This window comes from Pteropus vampyrus, unplaced genomic scaffold, assembly GCF_000151845.1.
Source record: "Pteropus vampyrus isolate Shadow unplaced genomic scaffold, Pvam_2.0 Scaffold1, whole genome shotgun sequence".
NCBI lineage: Eukaryota > Metazoa > Chordata > Mammalia > Chiroptera > Pteropodidae > Pteropus > Pteropus vampyrus.
This window is the reverse complement of record NW_011888782.1, coordinates 24182193-24200532: the sequence shown is the minus strand read 5'-3', so window position 1 is coordinate 24200532 and position 18340 is coordinate 24182193. Positions and strand designations below refer to the sequence as shown.

At 39.5% G+C, this 18340-nt stretch overlaps 1 protein-coding gene across 1 annotated transcript in view; it reads left to right on the top strand.

The window, feature by feature from the left end:
• Window positions 1-1952: 1952 nt before the first annotated feature.
• The window catches only part of PARP14 (poly(ADP-ribose) polymerase family member 14), a 37839-nt gene continuing 21451 nt past the window's right edge, over window positions 1953-18340 (top strand). The window contains exons 1-6 of the mRNA XM_023520656.1: window positions 1953-2075; window positions 2819-2852; window positions 7026-7268; window positions 9670-9906; window positions 13495-15740; window positions 17728-17964. Of these exons, the coding sequence (XP_023376424.1) occupies window positions 7079-7268; window positions 9670-9906; window positions 13495-15740; window positions 17728-17964 (2910 nt within the window). The 5' untranslated portion in view covers window positions 1953-2075; window positions 2819-2852; window positions 7026-7078. The remainder of the gene's footprint in view (window positions 2076-2818; window positions 2853-7025; window positions 7269-9669; window positions 9907-13494; window positions 15741-17727; window positions 17965-18340) is intronic.

Genomic DNA, 18340 nt, shown 5'->3' with positions numbered 1-18340 from the left:
TTTCTCAGCAAGCTGTCAGTAATTTGCTAACAATGAATGACCTGCCTTAGCAGTCCTAGGGCAGGAGTTCTTCTGCAGAAATACCCTCTCTCCACACCAGGAAGTGGCTTCAGCAGGTACAGGCCATAATATAACACGATTTAGTCATATAATTCACATGATAAGAACAAGCCCATCAGGATTTCTCTGTAGAAACTACTGTATAGCATACAGGAACTATTTAGAAGCTATATTTTACTTTCATATAGTTTATCAAATTTCTGAAAAGTTTAGTATAAACTGACTCAGAAGATTTTAAACCCCATTCCTGATGTGTACATTTACTCCCTTTCTGGTCATAATTTGGCTCCTGATTATTGTCCACCTCTTTTCGGTAAGGGATCCCATCTTCTCTTTAAATAAAAGTAAATGTGGCTGGTCTGAGGTTGGTGCAGATGGGAGACGGTCCACATGGATCAGGGTGGCTGGACATCAGAGTGGAACCTCTTTTTCCTGCCAGATTCACATTCTTCTTCTTGGGGAGCACTTACTGATATTGCTACCATCTGCTTTCTTGAAGAAGTGGTACCTATAGATATTGCACACAGAACAGACTGGCACACTTAGATACCTGGATAGGATTCTATGGAAGTCTGGGGAATAATAAAAGGAATTCATCACAGAAGTCCAGGAGTCTGGACAACTTGGCTTACAAAACTTAGCTTCCTCTCTGGCTTCAGGGGTCTTATCCTGTCCTCGCTCTAGCTTAAGGCAGCCCCTTAGGAGTACGTGTAAAAATATCCGCCCTCCCAGAAAGGGTGAAATTAAGAGTCTGGCATTTCTTCTCATATTGTTTCCGAGGTCTGTTTCATCAAGTTGGCATCTAGATGAGGCCTCACTTCCCTCACCCCTTCATAGATGGTTGAGGTGGAAAAGCTATTCAAGCTCCTTTTTTTGAAAGATTGCTACCTATATCCTCGGCCTCATCAGGCCAACATTATCAGAATACACTATGGCAGAGCTGTGCCTGTGAACTGTACGGCACTTTCAAAGGTTCCCTTCACCCTTCCTGAGCACACCTTCTCGTCTAAACTCACACATTCTCTGTTCTTTTTTCCCCTTTCTCTCTCTGGCTTGTCTTTCTTATAATTATAACTTAATTTGCATAGCTTTTGTGGGGGTTACAAAATTCATTCACAGACACTGGTTTGAGTGAGGAAAGAGACTTAAGAGAAGTTAAGATATTTCCTGAATATCTCTCATCTAGTTCATGGCAGAGTTGGAATTTGAATCCAGGTTTTTGAACACTTGTGTCCACTGTTTGTTTTTTCACTGCAGCCCAACTTCCTGATGTGTTAAGTTTTTAAAAAATCTCTCCTATCCCTTCTTGTCTACTCCTTTTACTAATGAATGTGAATCTCTTCTCTTCACAGGTCAAAGTATTGATTGAAACAATTCTTTTTAACAATTCTTTTTAACTAGGTTCCTGGCCTTCTGCTCCTGGTCACCTATGTTACCCTCCTAAAAGATGGCTTTTATTATGCTATGCCCCAGCACCCAGTCTTCATTGGCTCACCATGAGGGATCCTTTAATTGCTTCCCTTTACTGTGAATAAATATTGCTTCCTTTCTGAGTGCCCACTGAGCATCAGGTACCGTATTAAATTTTTCAATTTACTCCACCTAACACCTACATAAGACGGTCTTCATTAATTACTTATTAATATACAAGAAGACCGAGGTTTTTGAACATGCTTAAGGTAAAAAAAATAAATAAATAAGTTTAAAGATGGAATTCAAATCCATTTCTGCTTGTCAAACTTTTCCTCTTTTTGCCGCACAAGAATTCTCTTGGGAAACTGACCAAGCCATTGATTGATGATGAAAAAGCCTATGGAAATCATGGAATAATTTTTGTGAATAAAGATTTCTTAACAGTTGGCTTTTTTATATATATATTTATTTCAGTTCGGCAGAAAGTTCTGGAGAGAGAGAACCACGAGTTAGTATTACCAGGAAAAGGAACATTCAAGTTAACTCTCCAGTTGCCCACAGATGATGTCCATGATGCCTCTGAGGGGAGAAGTCCAACAAAAGTAAGTAAAGGAGTGAGTAAAAGGGAAGTAGGGTGTTTTCTCAAGGTGTGTGGGATGGGAAGCACAATGAGGACAATCTAGTGGAGTGAGAAAAGCCACTTACAGTTGTGGAGGAAGTGAGAGTGGTGGTAGAGTAGGTGTGGAATAGTAGGTGGCAGTTTTGTTTGACTTAGACACTTGCAAAAGTCAGAATTTGGGAATTATAATAAGAGTGGTTTGAGATGTAAAATTTGAGGTCTGTTGATCCTGGGTGCTCTTAACCTGGAACTTGCTGTACTTGTTTTATTTCTACATTGTTTTGAGGGGGCAGTGATCCATATCGCATGGACTAAGTATTTCCTCAGTGTAAAATGGTATAGTAATAGCATCTCTCTCATTTGATTGTTGGAATGCTGTGAGAATTAGATGAGGCAGCCTCTGTAAAGCAAATGGCAAGGGGTTATTCATAGGAAACACTCAATAAATGTTAAATGAGAAAAAAAAAATGTAAGTCTTACCCCATACCCCAGACACTTGGTGTTCATTGGAGTTTCTATTATTTGCAAGTCACTTTTATCAATGGTTTTTGTGCTGAGTGAGTGGATGTGCCACTACACATGAGGTTCATTCAACAGCATCACTGCCAGAGCTTTTCATTATAGTTTCTATAGACCCTACATCTCCAGCCTGGTCCCAGGCACATTTTCTTAATGTAAAGAATTTAGTAGTAATTTATTAATGCTATTTTATTCTTTGGATTTCAGGAATCTAAGACCAAAGAAAATGCCAAAGAACCAGGTAAGGTCTCAGTTGAGATGACTGGCCTTCACCAGGCAGTTTTGCTTTTATTAAAGATGGCACTTGTAGACATCATCCTTATCTTCTTGACTTCACAAGGCAGGGAATGCTCAGCTTGGAGATGCCTTGTACTGCATCATGTACATACTCTCAGAGAGCTTTGCAGAGGGCAAACACTGGGAATGCCCCTTTACTGTAAGGGTTCAGATCAAAAGGATGGGAACAGCAACCTCTGTGGGGACTGGGAGACGCCCTGTAATTGAGACGTGCCTAGAAGACGGTGATGAACTGACCTTTAGAGCCCACCTGTGCCCAACCTGCCATCGAGAAACAAGGGCATGACATGTCAGTGGATGCTGTGTGTGGCTAAGTCAGTTTCTGAGCACTGGGTGTGGAAAGTGCTGTCCTCTGGAGCCCCAACAGGAAGGTGTAGGTCCTTTGGATGAAAACTTCTGAGTGCTGGGTGCAGGATGTGGTGCTGCCCTCCAGATCAGCAGCAGCAGCTCTTCTCATCCCATCTGCTGAGGGAAACAGCCTGAAATCTAGTAGGTTTTGCGAACTCTGCTGCTTAACTAATGTCTGGATGTTGGCCTGTAGCACCACCTGACATTTACTAAAGAAGAGACTAGTTTTCCTGACTAAGCATGCTCTTATAAAGGGAAGGAAATGATGAACTGTGTTGAATGGCTGAGCAAGAGAGATAAAGTGATACATATATCCAGATCTGAGGGAAAAGGAATTCCAAAAAAATGTGTAAATGTTGTCCTCTAAAGCTGAAATTGTCTTGAGAACATGTTTAAAGTTTTGCAATTTTTTATTTTCAAAAATAAAAAATTTTGGGACTAGGAAGAGAACTGCCTTTACTTGGTAAAATGACTGGTAATGATATGAATATAGATAGTTTTTACCTAACATGAATGTACTGTTAAACTGTAGAATCTAGTATGCGTGGTTTTCTTAAGAAGCTCATGATTCTTATAAGATGGGATTTTTAGGGGGTCTCTTTAGAATAATTCATGTTTACCATTCTTCAGATATTGAACTGGCTCACTCAGCTCTCGATGTTCATTGTGACCCCTTAAATTCTTATCTATTTCTTAGAAGATGCCTTAAGTGCTGTACCCTCAAGTTCAATTTTAGACCAGGAATTGGTTTTATATTTGTACATTTATATCTGTACCATTTCCTGCAACTAGAATTTAATCAAGTCTCTGTTTCATATGGTTTCATAGATTTTACCCTAACTCTGTCTTAACTGATTTGTTAGCACTGCTTCAGAGTTGCTTAAAACTCCAAGTGTATGTATTCTTGGGGACAGCCATCCAGCCCCATACCATCAATGGATTTTTCATTGTCCTGGAAATTTTAGACCCATTTACTAACCTAATTTTACCTTCTACCTGACCCAGACTAATGATAGTAACCAACCAGGAAGATGGGTAACCTGTCTTCAACAGGATACTTAAGTTGACCCTTTTAAGAGGTGGAAGAGCAGGTCCTTTGTTGAATAGTTACTCCACACTGAGTCCTGACAATGGCTCTAAGGGTAGGACTCTTGAAAGTAATTGGAATGGTATGGACAATTTTCAGAACTGAGAAAAATGAGGATAGAAGGGGGTTCCCTAATAGGTCTCATATCTCAGGGATGAGGAGAGCAAAGGATGCTATACCATGCCTAAAACCCAGAGCTTCAAGTTAAAGTTTGACAGGCAGTTGACAGAGCAGGGAAAGGTCAGTCGAGGCACACACCAGCATCAGGGGATGTGAGCCTTAAGCCAATGTCCAGTTCTAGGCCTAGCTGAGTTGGGCTGGGCATGAAAGGTGGTAACCAGCCAGTGGAAGAACCAGGAGAAGAGAGATGAGTAAGAGCAAGGAAACACTGGTCACTTGTGGTCAGGAAATTCTGGTTTATCCAAGTTTTTATTTCCAGCCTGGACTCTCCTCTAAATTATAGACCTCATGTCTGACCTTCTTGTTGGAAAATATGTTAGAGCCAACATGTCTGAAGCCACCTGTATCATCCGTCTCCCCAAACCAGTGCCCTCTTCTGACTTCCTTATTTCTCTTGAAGTTCATAACCTGTCTGCCCATTGCCTACTAGACATTTCAGTCATCTTTCCTTTCTAAGCTTTCACATACATTAGTCACAGAGATCTGTTAATTTTTTTTTTAAGTTTTCCTTATCCATTCCTTCCTCACCTGTTCCTGTTATTACCTCAAAACTCCAGCATGGCAGGAATATCCTGCTTAGTCTTTTCTGTTTCTGATGCTCTTCTCCTTAAATCTAACCAGTCCTTTGTACTGTTGCTGGATATCTGGTCATCCTTTTCACAAAAATCTTCCCTGACTCACCCTTACCACCAACTGCAAGATAAAGTCCAGATGGTGTTCCTGATGAAACTGACTTTTCTGGCTCACTTCTTAACACCTCTGCACCTAAGAGCTTCCTAAGCTTAATCATTCAGATCTCCATCTCTTGAGTAGGTTAACACAATCACGACACTGTATATTTTTGCTGCTCACAATACTCTGCCTCACTTTCTTCAACCTAAATTCTATATATCCTTCAAGATCTACTCAGCTTCCTCCTCTTCTCCAAAGCTTTTCCAAGCCAACCCAATCCCTTTATCTCTCTTTTCTGAAATCCTGGCTTGACTGTTGATGCTCTTTGTTCGGCAATTAACCAAGCATCCCTTGTGATGAAGCTTCTAATTGTCATGGCATTACAAAACTATATTGCTGGAAAGGCTCTTACCATTCACTTAGTTCAATACTCTCATTTTATAATTAAGAGATGTGTCCGAAGTCACATGGCTAAAGAGTGGTGGAGTCAGGAGTTGAACTCATGTAGCCTCACCCCCAGCCTAGTAGTCGTTCTGGTTTGTTATACCTGTCTCACTGAATGCTAGTTTATGTCATTATTGAATCTCTAAGCTATTTTTTTTTATTTGACGTGAATGTATGTGCGTGGAGCCACGTTCAGCACATGGCAAGAGTATTTGTCAAGGTGCTCTAACTGCTGTAACAAACAACCCCCCAGATCAAAGTTCAGGGTAGTTGACAGCTAGGGTGGTGGGGAGAGTCTAGGCTGCTTCACACAGTCATTCGAGAACCCAGCCTCCTTCCATCTTTTGATACTATTATCCTGATACGTGGCCTCCAAGGTCACTGCAAGGGAGAATGGAGATCCATATGAAGGAGACGTGTATTGGCCATGCTTGGAAGTGGAACTCACCACTTCCACCCATATTTAATTAGCCACGTGAACCCTACTGTAGGAATTGAATTGTAGGAAGTCTGGGAAATGTTTCGCAGATAGAAAACAAAATGGATTTGGTGAGCACATAGCATTTTGCTGTGCCATAATAAACAGTTCCCTTTCTCATTTTTCTTGAGTACCTCCATTAGAAAATTTGTAAGTTCCTTATCTAATGTTTTTTGTATGCACCCCTCTCCACACATCCAGTACCTTAAATATAATAAGGGCCTCAATTGAATAGTTGCTCAAAGAATGGCTAAAATTCACATCGTACTCATCATGCTTTACTGCACTGGACAAGTGTAGAGTGAGAATGACCTGATGCATATGAATAACTCAGTATGATCAACACTGGAGAGGAACAAGCTGGCTGGAATGATCGCTATTCAGTGAGTCTGATGTATACCTACAGCTCTCTAGGTCATTTTACCTTCTATTTGTATCCCTTAGTCATTCAGTGCAAGAGTCTTTTTTTTTCTCTTCAGTGATAGGAACTTACTGCTTTTCAGATGCCCAGACATCAGTTGTTCTTGCTTTCCTGCAGTGGTCCAAGCAGTAAATCTCCAATTCAGCAAACAGTTATTGAGCCTCAAGTATATACCATGTGCCAGCAATACAAAGATGCATAAACATGTCCTTCGCTTTTGAGAAACTGAGTTCGATTATTATAATATGGTGCTGTGATAGAAGTATATGTCAGCAGAAAAGGTGTAATAAAATTGAAAATAATATAATGATAACAAGGTACATTTTATTTTTAATTAATTTAAGTAAAAAGCCTTCTAAGATATGTTTTTATATGAGTTAGCCTAGAGGTTGGGAAAGAAAGAGGGCAGTGTCTTATGATAATTTACTTTGCTAAGACCGTGGTAGTAAATATAACATCTTGACCTCTTTTGTATCCCTAAAATCAGATGCGTCAAAAGAACTGGATAAGAAAAACTCTCTCAACAGAAGGTCAGAAAAAATGGAAGATAGCCCAAAAGAATGTGAAAATATTCCCTCTTTGGTTGCATTTGAAAATCTCAACACAAATGTGACTGATATCATGTTAATCTTGTTGGTGGAGAACATAAGTGGCCTGTCCAGTGATGATTTTCAAGTGGAAGTAATACGAGATTTTGATGTTGCCGTCGTTACCTTTCTAAAATATATAGGTAAGATTAAGTGATTCTTCATTTGCCAGTCTTCTTTGCACCACACTTTTGGGACTTGGGACACCCAACTAATGGAATGTCTCTGAAAATCTGAGTCTTTCTAGTAACTAATAAGAGAGACTCCAAGTTAACATAGGTCCTTTTTTATTTGAAAGAGAAGCAAATTTGTTTTGAATCCAAAGTCTGGTATATTTAATAGGTCAAACTTTATTGTATGAGGTGTGTGTGTGTGTGTGTGTGAGAGAGAGAGAGAGAGAGAGAGAGAGAGAGAGAAGGGGAGAGAGAGAGAGACAGAGAGACAGAGACAGAGACAAAGACAGTGATGATTTTTGAACTCAGTTCAAAGAGACTGAGAGACAGATACAAAGAGACAGAGACAGAGACAACACACCCAAATAGAAATCTAAAGTCTAAGGTTATTAAAGTGATTCCAAGCAGAAGAGTCAATGTTTTCACCTCGTTGGGAGAAGTAAATATTGATGTGTGTTACCAAATTGAACTTGAGGTTAATAATAATAATAATAGCAAGCACTCATATAGTGTTACTGTAAATTAGGTATTATGCTAAGCTCTTTCCATGTATTAATTAATTTGTTCCTTTCAAAATCTTTTGAGATTATTATTATTATTCCTCATTTTACACTTGAGACAAAGGTGCAGATAAATGGAAGAACTGGATTTGAACCCAGGCAGCACGCCTCTATACAGCCTGTTCTCTTATCCTCTTTACCATGTATTTCCTTAATACTTTCATGGTCATCCACATATGCAAGGAGCATGTGATGCAAAAAAAAAATGAGTGTTCTTTGAGGTCTGTGTGAGGAGTCTGTGAATGATCTCTGAGATGGAAGAGTCATCTCCAGAAAGACAAGGAAAATTTTCAGTTCGAGGCCCTATCTATTCCATTGCCATGGAGGTGGAATGGTTAATTAAGAATGCAGGTCATGAAGTCAAAATTCTAGATTCTCCATTAAACTAATTATCTGAGGTTGGTCAATTTACTACCTTCTGTGTGCCTTATTTTTCTCATCTATAAAATGGGAATAGTAATGCCTATCTGATATAGTTTCTGTGAAGCTTAAATGAAATAATGTTTGCAAAGCTCTTGACATAGTACCTGAGATGTGCTAAGGACTCAATAAAAGAAGCTATTCTTATTTCAAATTTATGATTATTTTTTATAAAGGTAAAACTAAATGGACTTGCTTTTGTTCATTGATCAAAAACTTGGACACCTGCTGTATGCACTTGTCTAGGTGCAGTAGGTACAGAGATAAATAATTCTTGGCTCTTGCTTTTGAGAAATTCATATGGGGAAGGGAAGTAACCCATGTGTAAATGAATAATGAAGATGTAAGAGGAGAAGCTGCCTTCTTCAGCTGTGAACAGCAGGCCGTGGAGAATGGGAAGGAAGGGAACCTATACAAAGTGGCTTGGTTTTGCCCTGCCTACTCCCTTTTATGAAGTATATACTTCAGTAGTACCAGTTTATTAGGTCCCAAGTACACTATGTTGTTTCATGCCATTGCTGTTCTCTCTGCCTGAAATATTTTCTCCCCTTATCTAGCTAGTTAAACTCTTCTTCATCCTTCAAAACTTAGGTCAGTGATTGCCTACTCTGGGAATCCTTGTCTGAGTGCCAGTAGGCCACTTGTTTGCTTTTAGGATGTCCTCCCTCCTGGGCAGTGAATGTTCAAGTACTTGTTATATTCATCACTCTATCCTCAGCTCCTAGCACAGTGCCTGGTACATTGTGGGCCCACAATCAATATTCATTTATTTGAAAGAGATAATTGGGCTGAGTCTTGAAGGAGGAATAGAATCAGGATAAAAATTGGAGAAGGGCATTTCAGGCACAGGAAATGATATATATATATGAAAGCAAAAGAGAACGGGTTTTCAAAATAATGACTAGTTTTGGGGTTTTTTTGTTTGAGGGTTTTTTTTTTTTTTTTTGGTATTATGGAAAATAAAATGAATGGCAAAGAATAACCAGAGGTGATATTTGGAAATTAGTTTGGAGTCAAATAGCCAAAGGCATTGTAAGCCTAGCAAAGAGTGTGGACTCATGCCTGCAGGTAATGGGGAGCCATTGAAGGACTTGAGGAAGCAGTGAAATGAGGAGATTTGTGTTGTAGAGAAAGATTTGTGTTGGCGATGTCAGGGAGGGTTGGAGAGGGTTGTGAGTGGAGGAGGGACACAACTCAGTGGCCATAATCCAGGTAAGATATTCATATATGCATCATTGTTCAGAGACTGGAAGTTTTAAGCATGTCATTTCTCATTTAGGGATTAAAATCTTGCATCTAGCTCTACCCTTTATCTCAATATTCAGACAGTTCCTTCTGTATAATGTAAAAATATAAACATAATTTTCTGATTGATTGATTTTGATTTGTAGATCCCAAGCAATTTGTTGATGTTTGTGCCACACACCATTCAGTGAAACACCTTCAGCTTTCTCCAAGACTTCTGGAGGAGACAAAAAGAATCAGGGTCGAAAACCTGCCGCCTGGTGTTGATGACTATAATCTGAAATGTTTTTTTGAAAATCCTCAAAATGGAGGGGGAAAAATTACCAGTGTTGAATGTTTTCCTGAAGAGAGTTCAGCTCTGATTGAATTTTTTGACAGAAAAGGTAATATCTATTAGCCTGATTTTGTAGACCTGGCATAATCTAAACCACCACTTTAGCAGATCTTAACCATTATCAATTGAATTCCAGTGTATTTTCTTTTTATTTGTATATTTCATTGGTAATCCAATTAGTAATCAAGTTCCTCTGGAATATGATGCTTAATGAGTCCAGCGATTCAGATTTTTAAAAAGTAAGTTAAATTTTTGAAAAATATAAGGAGATTCTCTCATGAGTCTCTACCTATGATGAACTGAAAAATATATAATTCTCAGAATCTTGGAAATACTGTATTAAAAAAAGAGATGATCTGTGTTTCAGCTGTACACTTGGTAGAAATTCTCAAATTAATTTTGATAAGGTTAGATAAAGAAACACTCAGAAACATGAACAGTTCCTATAAAGCATCAACACTTTCCCTTTCACCTGTCAATGTCATTCAGAAATTAATAAGGGTGATTTCACATTATCAGTGGATGCCTGCTGGGTTGTTCTTTTCGGTGACCCTGTGAAAACCATGTCCAGCCGAATCTTAGGGAAACACTTCTGAGGGTTTTACAGACATAGATTTCTAGCTGTCTGAGGCTCGTGCAAAGTCAGCATGGAGAGTTCATTGATGTTCAGAGGTCAAGGCTGAGAAGTAGGAATTGGAGGGCCAGACTTCTTAGGGAAAGAAAGAACACGGTGCTTGGGATTAACTGGGGAGTTCCCTGTGAACGAAAGGGCCCTTTCAAAGATTCCATTTCACCTGACCTCTTTGCACCTTCTGATTGTGTTGACCAGACCTCTTCCTCTAGCCTCACTCATTTCCATGTTCTCCACAGTCTGAGATACACTGATTTTCCCTTTCTCTCTGTCTGGTTGTTCCTTCTTATAAGTGTAACTTACATAGCTCTGCAGGGTGCTACAAAGTGTATTCACAGACACTGCTTTATGGGCATTGCTATTATTGTAATCCCTGTTTTACAAATGAAGAAACTAAGGCACATAAAGGTCAAATAACTTGACCAAGGTTACACAGCTAATAAATGACAGAACCAAGATTTGAACTTGGGTAGTCTGGCCCATAATCTATGCTGTTAACTTCTTTACCTTTCCCCAATCTCCTATTCGCCTATAACATTAATTTTTCTTGTGAGGTATTTCACTGCTTACAGTGGGTTACCAATACTGAGGCAAACTGTAGATAAAGCTGGATTAAGAAGAGAATTTATTTAGCAATATTGTATTTTATGTAGATTATTTGACAGGAATATTAGGCACTTCACTCTGAAATTACTTGGTTCACTTTAACAAAATCTTAAGAAAGGGAACTCTTATTAAATACCCATTGCAGGTGAGTTGTGTTTTTTTTGTTTTGTTTTGTTTGTTTGGGTTTGGTTTTTGCTGTGTTTTCTGCCACAGTATCTCTTTGAATCCCCATACTAACCTGTATGGTTAGATATAGTTACTCTTTCATTACAGAGAGGAAGCAGGATGGAGAATTTAAGGCACATTAGGGTGACATTTATGATGGTTCTTGGGTCAGATAGACTCAAATTCAAATCCTGCTTTGGTGCTTACTAGCTTTGTAATCTAGCAAGTTCCTTTAACTCACAAAAGCCTCTGTTCTCTCCTCTGTAAAACAGAATTCATGTTACTACTTACCTCAGAAAATGTTGTGAGAATTAAATGAGATTATACCTGCAAAGTACTTGGCACATGGTGGGTGCTCAGTACATGGTAGTGGTCACTGGTCACTGGTGCTGCCCAGGTTCAGAAACTAGGGGGCCATTTTGGGAAGTTGAAACTATGTGTCTGGACCTCCGAAGGCTGTATTTTATGATGTCTGGCTCAAGGCCTAGGAGCCAATTATGCACAGGTGAAGTTATTTTTAACCTCTTTCCAAAGGATGCTATTTTAATCCAAGTTGTTATTGGAATTCATTCTAATTTCTTTTCTTCTTAGACTCCTTGTACCTGTCTAATAACTTACACAAAATGAGGAGGGGCTTTAAAGAGAAGGGTATCCACCTCTCCCAACACATACACACAGACATGTATATATGCCATCCTAGGGACTGTCCCAGTAAAAGTGGCAGAAGGTGCATTGTAGCAGGGATGGGAAAGGTGCAAGATTTACTGAATCAGAGTCTTTGGGCAGGGCTCTCTGATGACTATGAGATGACCTTGGTCTTAGAATCCCTCGTAAAGAGTCAAGAGCATTCAGACACTGGCTTGAATCTTAGCTAAAATACTTACAGCCTACATGACACTGTTCAAGTTATCTAACTTTTCCTAGTCTAAGTCTTATCATTTGTAAATAGGGATGATAATAATAGTGTTTCTATCTCAAAGGGTTATTGTGAGGATTAAATTAATTTGATATATGTAAAGCACTTAGAATAGTGTCTGACACATTGTTAGCTATGATAATTATTATTGTACTCCTCTCCCTAGAAGTATTAATGGAATCTAAGTCATCTATGAAGCCTAAAGTTGTCAGGTGTACAAGAAGCAGCAGATAGCATGATTCTTAGATGTGCTTTGCTTTGAGCACCAAAATATTCTTTACACTGGGGCAAACATTATCCCCATGCTTGGGAACAAAGTCCTATTTATTTCTTAACCTGGTGGTGATATATCAGTATTATCAGAAAAACAAAATAAAACAGAATTTTAACAGAGTGATCTTAGCTAGAAAGTAATTATTCCATTAAACAAGGGATACCTATGCAGCGTTAACACATATCAATTTATATTTGAGCACTTTGAGAGCAGAGCTGCTTTTTTCCCCTCTTTTTATAAAATTAAATTTATTGGGATGACATTGGTTAATGAAGTTATATATGTTTCAAGTCTATAATATATCACCTGTATATTGCATTATGTGTTCACCACCCAAAGTCAAATCTCTTTCCATCACCATATATTTGACCCCCTTTATCCTTTTCTACCTTCCTCCTCCTCCTTTTTCCTCTGATAACTGCTATACTGTTGTTCGTGTCTGTGAGTTTTTGTTTGTCTTGTCCATTTGTTGCTTTCAGTTTTACGTCCCACATATGAGTGAAATCATATTCAGTTTTACATCCTACATATGACCGAAATCATATGGTTCTCGACTTTTTTATCTGACTTATTTTGCTTTAGCATGATATTCTCAAGATCCATTCATGTTGTTGCAAGTGGCAGTATTTCATCTTTTCTTATGGCTGAGTAATATTCTATTGTATATATGTACCACATTTTCTTTATCCAATCATCTATCGAAGGGCACTTCAGTTGTTTCCATGTCTTGACCACTGTGAATAATGCCGCAATGAACATCAGGGTACATATATCTTTACAGAAAAATGTTTTCAAATTTGGAGATAGATACCCAAACTAGTCTTAGTTTTTTGAGGAACTGTCATACTGTTTCCTAGAGTGGCTGCACCAGTTTGCACTCCTGCTCGCAGTGCGTGAGGATTAGAGCTGCTTTTTAATAACGTGTTATAACATCAAAGTTCTATAAATATTAGGATTTTTTCCCTCTAGAATAGGAAAGGTATTTTTTTTTTCTTTTGAAACATATTACACTGGGATTACTTTATTTTATTTCTTTCCTTTTAAGTGTTAGGCACCATCATGACCAAGAAACATTTCCTCAGCAATATGCCACTCTCTGTGTTCCCATACTATACCTCTCTGGGCACAGCTTTATATGGAAAAGAAAAGCCTCTGATCAAGCTTCCAGCACCAATTAGAGAATCTCTGGATCTTCCGTTATGGAAGTTCTTGCACAAAAAGAATCACCTGATTGAAGAGATAAATGAAGAAATGAGACATTGTCACTGTGAGTTAATGTGGTCTCAACTCAATGGCGAAGTTACCATCAGACCTGAGGCCACCTTAGTCCATCAAGGAAGACTAAGAATCAAGAACTGGAAGAAAGATGTTTTGACAGCATTCTCTGGCATCAGGTCTAGATATAAAGTTATGCCATTTAAAGTGGATCCAATAGTGTGGGACACCATAAAAAACGATTTAGAAGATGACAGGATTTTGATCGAGTTTGATACATTTATGGGGATTGTAACCTTAGTGGGGAAATCAGAGGATGTACAAAACATTGAGCCAAAAATCAAAGAATTAATAAAAAACGCCACTGAAAAAATTAAAAGAGAAGAGCAAAGTGTGAAGGAGAAAGTGGCCATTTCCCCAGGAAAGTATTCTCTTTTATGCCACAGTGGTATGCAGGAGCATTTCCACATGGAGTGCCCAGAGGTGGAAATTTCTTACGATGAAGCCACTCAACACATGTGCTTCAAAGGACTCAGTGCAGATGTGTATAAATTAAAGTGTAAAATCCAGGAAAAGGTTTACAACATGGACCAGAAAAACATTGAGCTTTCTCCTCAGGTTTTCCAGTTTTTGCAACAGGTTGACTGTGCAGAATTCTCTAAGTCTCTTTTTATAGCAGAGAAAATTCTTGCAAGTTATGACCTAAAGGGTACAACTGTTCTCTTAACCGGCTGTTCTTCTGAAGTCCTATTAAAAGCTGAAAAGCAAATGGTCAGTGCCTTAAATTTTAAGTCAATAGACATTGAGGACAGGGAATTTCTTAACAGCAGGAAATGGAAAGAGTGCACTCACAATTTGCATAAGAAATATAATTCTTCCTCAATGACCGTAATAATCAATGAGTTTATCTCAGAAACCACAGCTGTGGTCAACATCGCAGGCTGTACGAGAGAAGTAAATGACATCTACAGCTTGCTTTTTGACTTTGTGGAAAAAAACATGAGAATTGAGAGATTGATGGAAGTAAAGCCTCCCTTAGTTATTGATTATTTAAAGGCAGAGAAGCTATTCTTGCAAAGGATAAAGAAGATAAATGTTATTGTAAATTTCAATCCCGAAGATAAACAAAAAGGCATTTTACTAATTGGCTCAAAGACAAAAGTCCTGGAGGGAATGAATATCATCAGGCAAGCCCGGGATTCAGTTTGTATTAAAAGCATCAATATTGATAAGCCAGGAGCCAGCCAGATCTTCCAGGATAAAGCAGGGTACTATAAAAGTCAGGTCAAACAGTTTTTTGGTTGTTTTATTCAACTACAGAAGAATGAAGGAAAAGAGGAGGGAGGCGGCACTGGCGGGCAGAAGTGCTCCACTCAGGTGGACTTGGCCCCTGGAGTCTCACTGATTGTACAGCTGGGTGACTTGACACGGTTTCCTGTCGAAGTGGTGGTAAATTCAGCAAATGAGGACCTCCGGCTGAGTGGTGGTCTCGCCGCAGCTCTTTCGAAAGCAGCTGGCCCTGAGCTCCAGGAAGACTGTGACAAGATAGTGAAGGAAAGGGGCAAGATCCTTCCTGGCCGTGCCACCATCTCAAAAGCAGGAAGGCTCCCATACCATCATGTGATCCATGCAGTAGGTCCCAAGTGGAAGAAGGATGATGCCCGGTGTTGTATGCTCCTGTTACAGCATGCCGTGGAACAAAGTCTCATTTTGGCTGAACATCACCAATACCAATCCATAGCCATCCCCGCCATTAGCTCCGGGATCTTTGGTTTTCCCTTACTCCAGTGTGTGGAGGCCATCGTTTTGGCCATCAAAGAAAACTTCCAAGGTAAGAGCGATGGACGCACCTTGAAAAAGGTTTACCTTGTGGATGCAGCTGAGAAGACTGTTGAGGCCTTTGCTGAAACTGTGAAATCTGTATTTAAAAACACCCTGCCTGGTACTGCTTCCTTGCCCAGTTTACCAGCAGCAGTTCAGCCCGGCTCGAGAGAAGATCTTGAAAACAGACGAGTGCTCCCGTGCCCGGGAGGCCTGAGGATCCTGTTGTTGAAAGCAGATGTGCAGAATGCTACGGTGAGTGTCCCTACTTACAGAACACCCACCAAGGTGCTGGGACTTCAGTTAGTCTGTTGCCAAAGAAAGATTAGGGTCAAGGGGAGAATCAGAGGAGAGAATCCCAGGCCCTCCATCCTGGCCTGGACACAGGTTTCTGTAGAAAATTGGGCTACTTTACCACAGCATCTAAAGAGAGAGATTGGCCAGTTATGTGTGGGAATTGGAAGTGTATTCAGGTCACTAGGTTTCCAGTAAATGTGAAAAGTCACAATAATACCTTTGCAAGGCCCTCTATACTTTTTTGGTGCCTTCACACTTGTCAGATTTTGAAGAATCGAAGGTTAATTACCTGTCAAATTCTGACAGCAGATACAGAAAAATAAGAGCATAGGTTGGGAACAGAGAACAGGAATCTTATCAGTGGAACTGAACAAGGATGAGAAAGGGGGCCCAAGACTGAGGGACCATCAGCTCCCAACACCAGTAAGAAAATGTGGGAAGGAAAGTAGAGAATGGACCTGGGAAGGGTCTGGGTAATATGTGGGGACAATTCTTGTAGGTCTGCTGGGTGGGTGGTGGCGGGGGGTGTGACATGTTTTTAAAATATGTATTTAACAACCTTTTATACAAGCTCTAACTAATGGGAATAGCAGCCCTGGAAGCCCCTGCTGTGCCAGCTGTTACTTCTTTAATTTGGGTATTGTGGGCAGGCTTGGGGAGGGGAATCCTAGGGAAGGCTATTTGCATACTTTCTTTGGAGAAATGTCTATTCAGATCTTTTGCCCGCTTTTAAATCAGGTTACCTTTTTATTAGTGAATTTTAAGAGTTCTTTATATATTCTGGATACAGGTCCCTTACCAGATATATGATTTGCAAATATTTTCTCCCATTATGTGGGTCATCTCTTTATATAATAAACTTAAATAATAATTACAAGAATAATAGCTAACATTAATTATTTAGATGTACCAGGCACTATGCTAAGTGCTTGGCATGCATTTTCTCATTCAATGCTATGAGGTAGATCCCAGGATTATTATTATTCTCATTTCACAGCTGTGGAAATGAGACTTAGAGGGATTAAATAATTTGCCCACATCCCACAGCCAACAAACGGTAGAGCGAGGATTAGAATATTTGTTCAGGTTCCTAACCATTGCACTATTTCAAAACATTAAAATAATTTTATTTCTCGTTTTAAAAACCAAACAAATAAACAGAAAATTTTGACTGAGAGTTGGTAATTGGAATGAGTTCCATTTCTTGTCCAACTTGAGCACTGAATAGTAAGACATTGCTTTCATTCCTTTTGTTCCCATAGATGTTTGGCTTTTGATGCCACAGTATCTGCTGTGCATTTGCTCCTTGGTGGCCTATGCAGAGCAACTTTGAAAGTCATTTGGTCACATTCCATCTCCTCTCTTCAACTTGCATTCTAATGTAGCCAATTAATCTGCTCACATTAACTATCCTGCTGAAAAGCTTCCATAGCTCCTCGCTATCTGTCAGGAAGTCCAGTTGGCCTGGCACTCGAAGCCCTCTGCAGAGTCTATCCCCAACATTTCCAGCCTTGTTTATGCCATTTTACTGCAGAAATTCTCTGTCGGGTCAAACTAATCCACTCGTGGCTCACAACCTACCATGCATATGTTCATACTGTTCCCCTTCATCAATGACTTCCTTGTCTTTCTCTGCCCACTGCAACTATTCCCATGTTTCAGACCCCACATGACTCATGGTGTCATTAGTTGCTGAAGGCACTTCCTCTGGAGTCCTTTGGTGATCCTATACCATTTATACATTGCTTTTTGACATTTCTCTTTTGTCCTGGAGTGTTATTTAAATAAGTATCTAATAACACTTTTTCTTGGGTGGTATTTCAGTCCTGAAAACGTAATCATCTTAGTTGTCCCCCATTTTGCCAAGCCCAGCGGCTCAAATATAGTAATCCTTGATTAATGTTTTTGTTAGAATTTGAAACAAATTGTTGGTTTTGTCTTTAAGACCGATGTTGTCGTCAACTCCGTTCCCTCGGATCTTACGCTTAACAGAGGGCCCCTTTCTAGGGCCCTCTTGGAAAAAGCTGGGCCAAAGCTCCAGGAGGAACTGAACACAACTGGGCAAGGGATGTCTATTAATGTGGGCACAATTCTCCAAACCAGTGGTTGCAATCTGCATTGCCAGCGTGTGCTTCATGTGGTGGCTCCGGACTGGCAAAATGGCAGCGCATCTTCACACAAGGTAGGGCCTGGTTTTAAATTCTCCAGAAAATTGGATACCCATTTAAATTCCTTTCAGTATAACGTAGATTGGACTCTGTCTGTTTCTCTTCCATAATAACGTCACATTCTTGACAAGTTCCATCTTATGGCCCTTTCTTTCAACTGTAGCAGACTTCTCCTGAAGACTAGTTAATAATATAAATTGATTATAGTACTCAATCATTATTGGGGATCAGGGAAGAATTACTGACGATAACACATCTTTAAAGAGGAAGGCAGAGCAAGGGCATAAAGAATGGAAGAGCATGAGGAATTTAAACAGTAATTGCTTTGCTTCTTTCTTCATTACTGAGTGAGTTTGAATCTTTTTGGAGGGTTTCTCACATTCTGTTTTC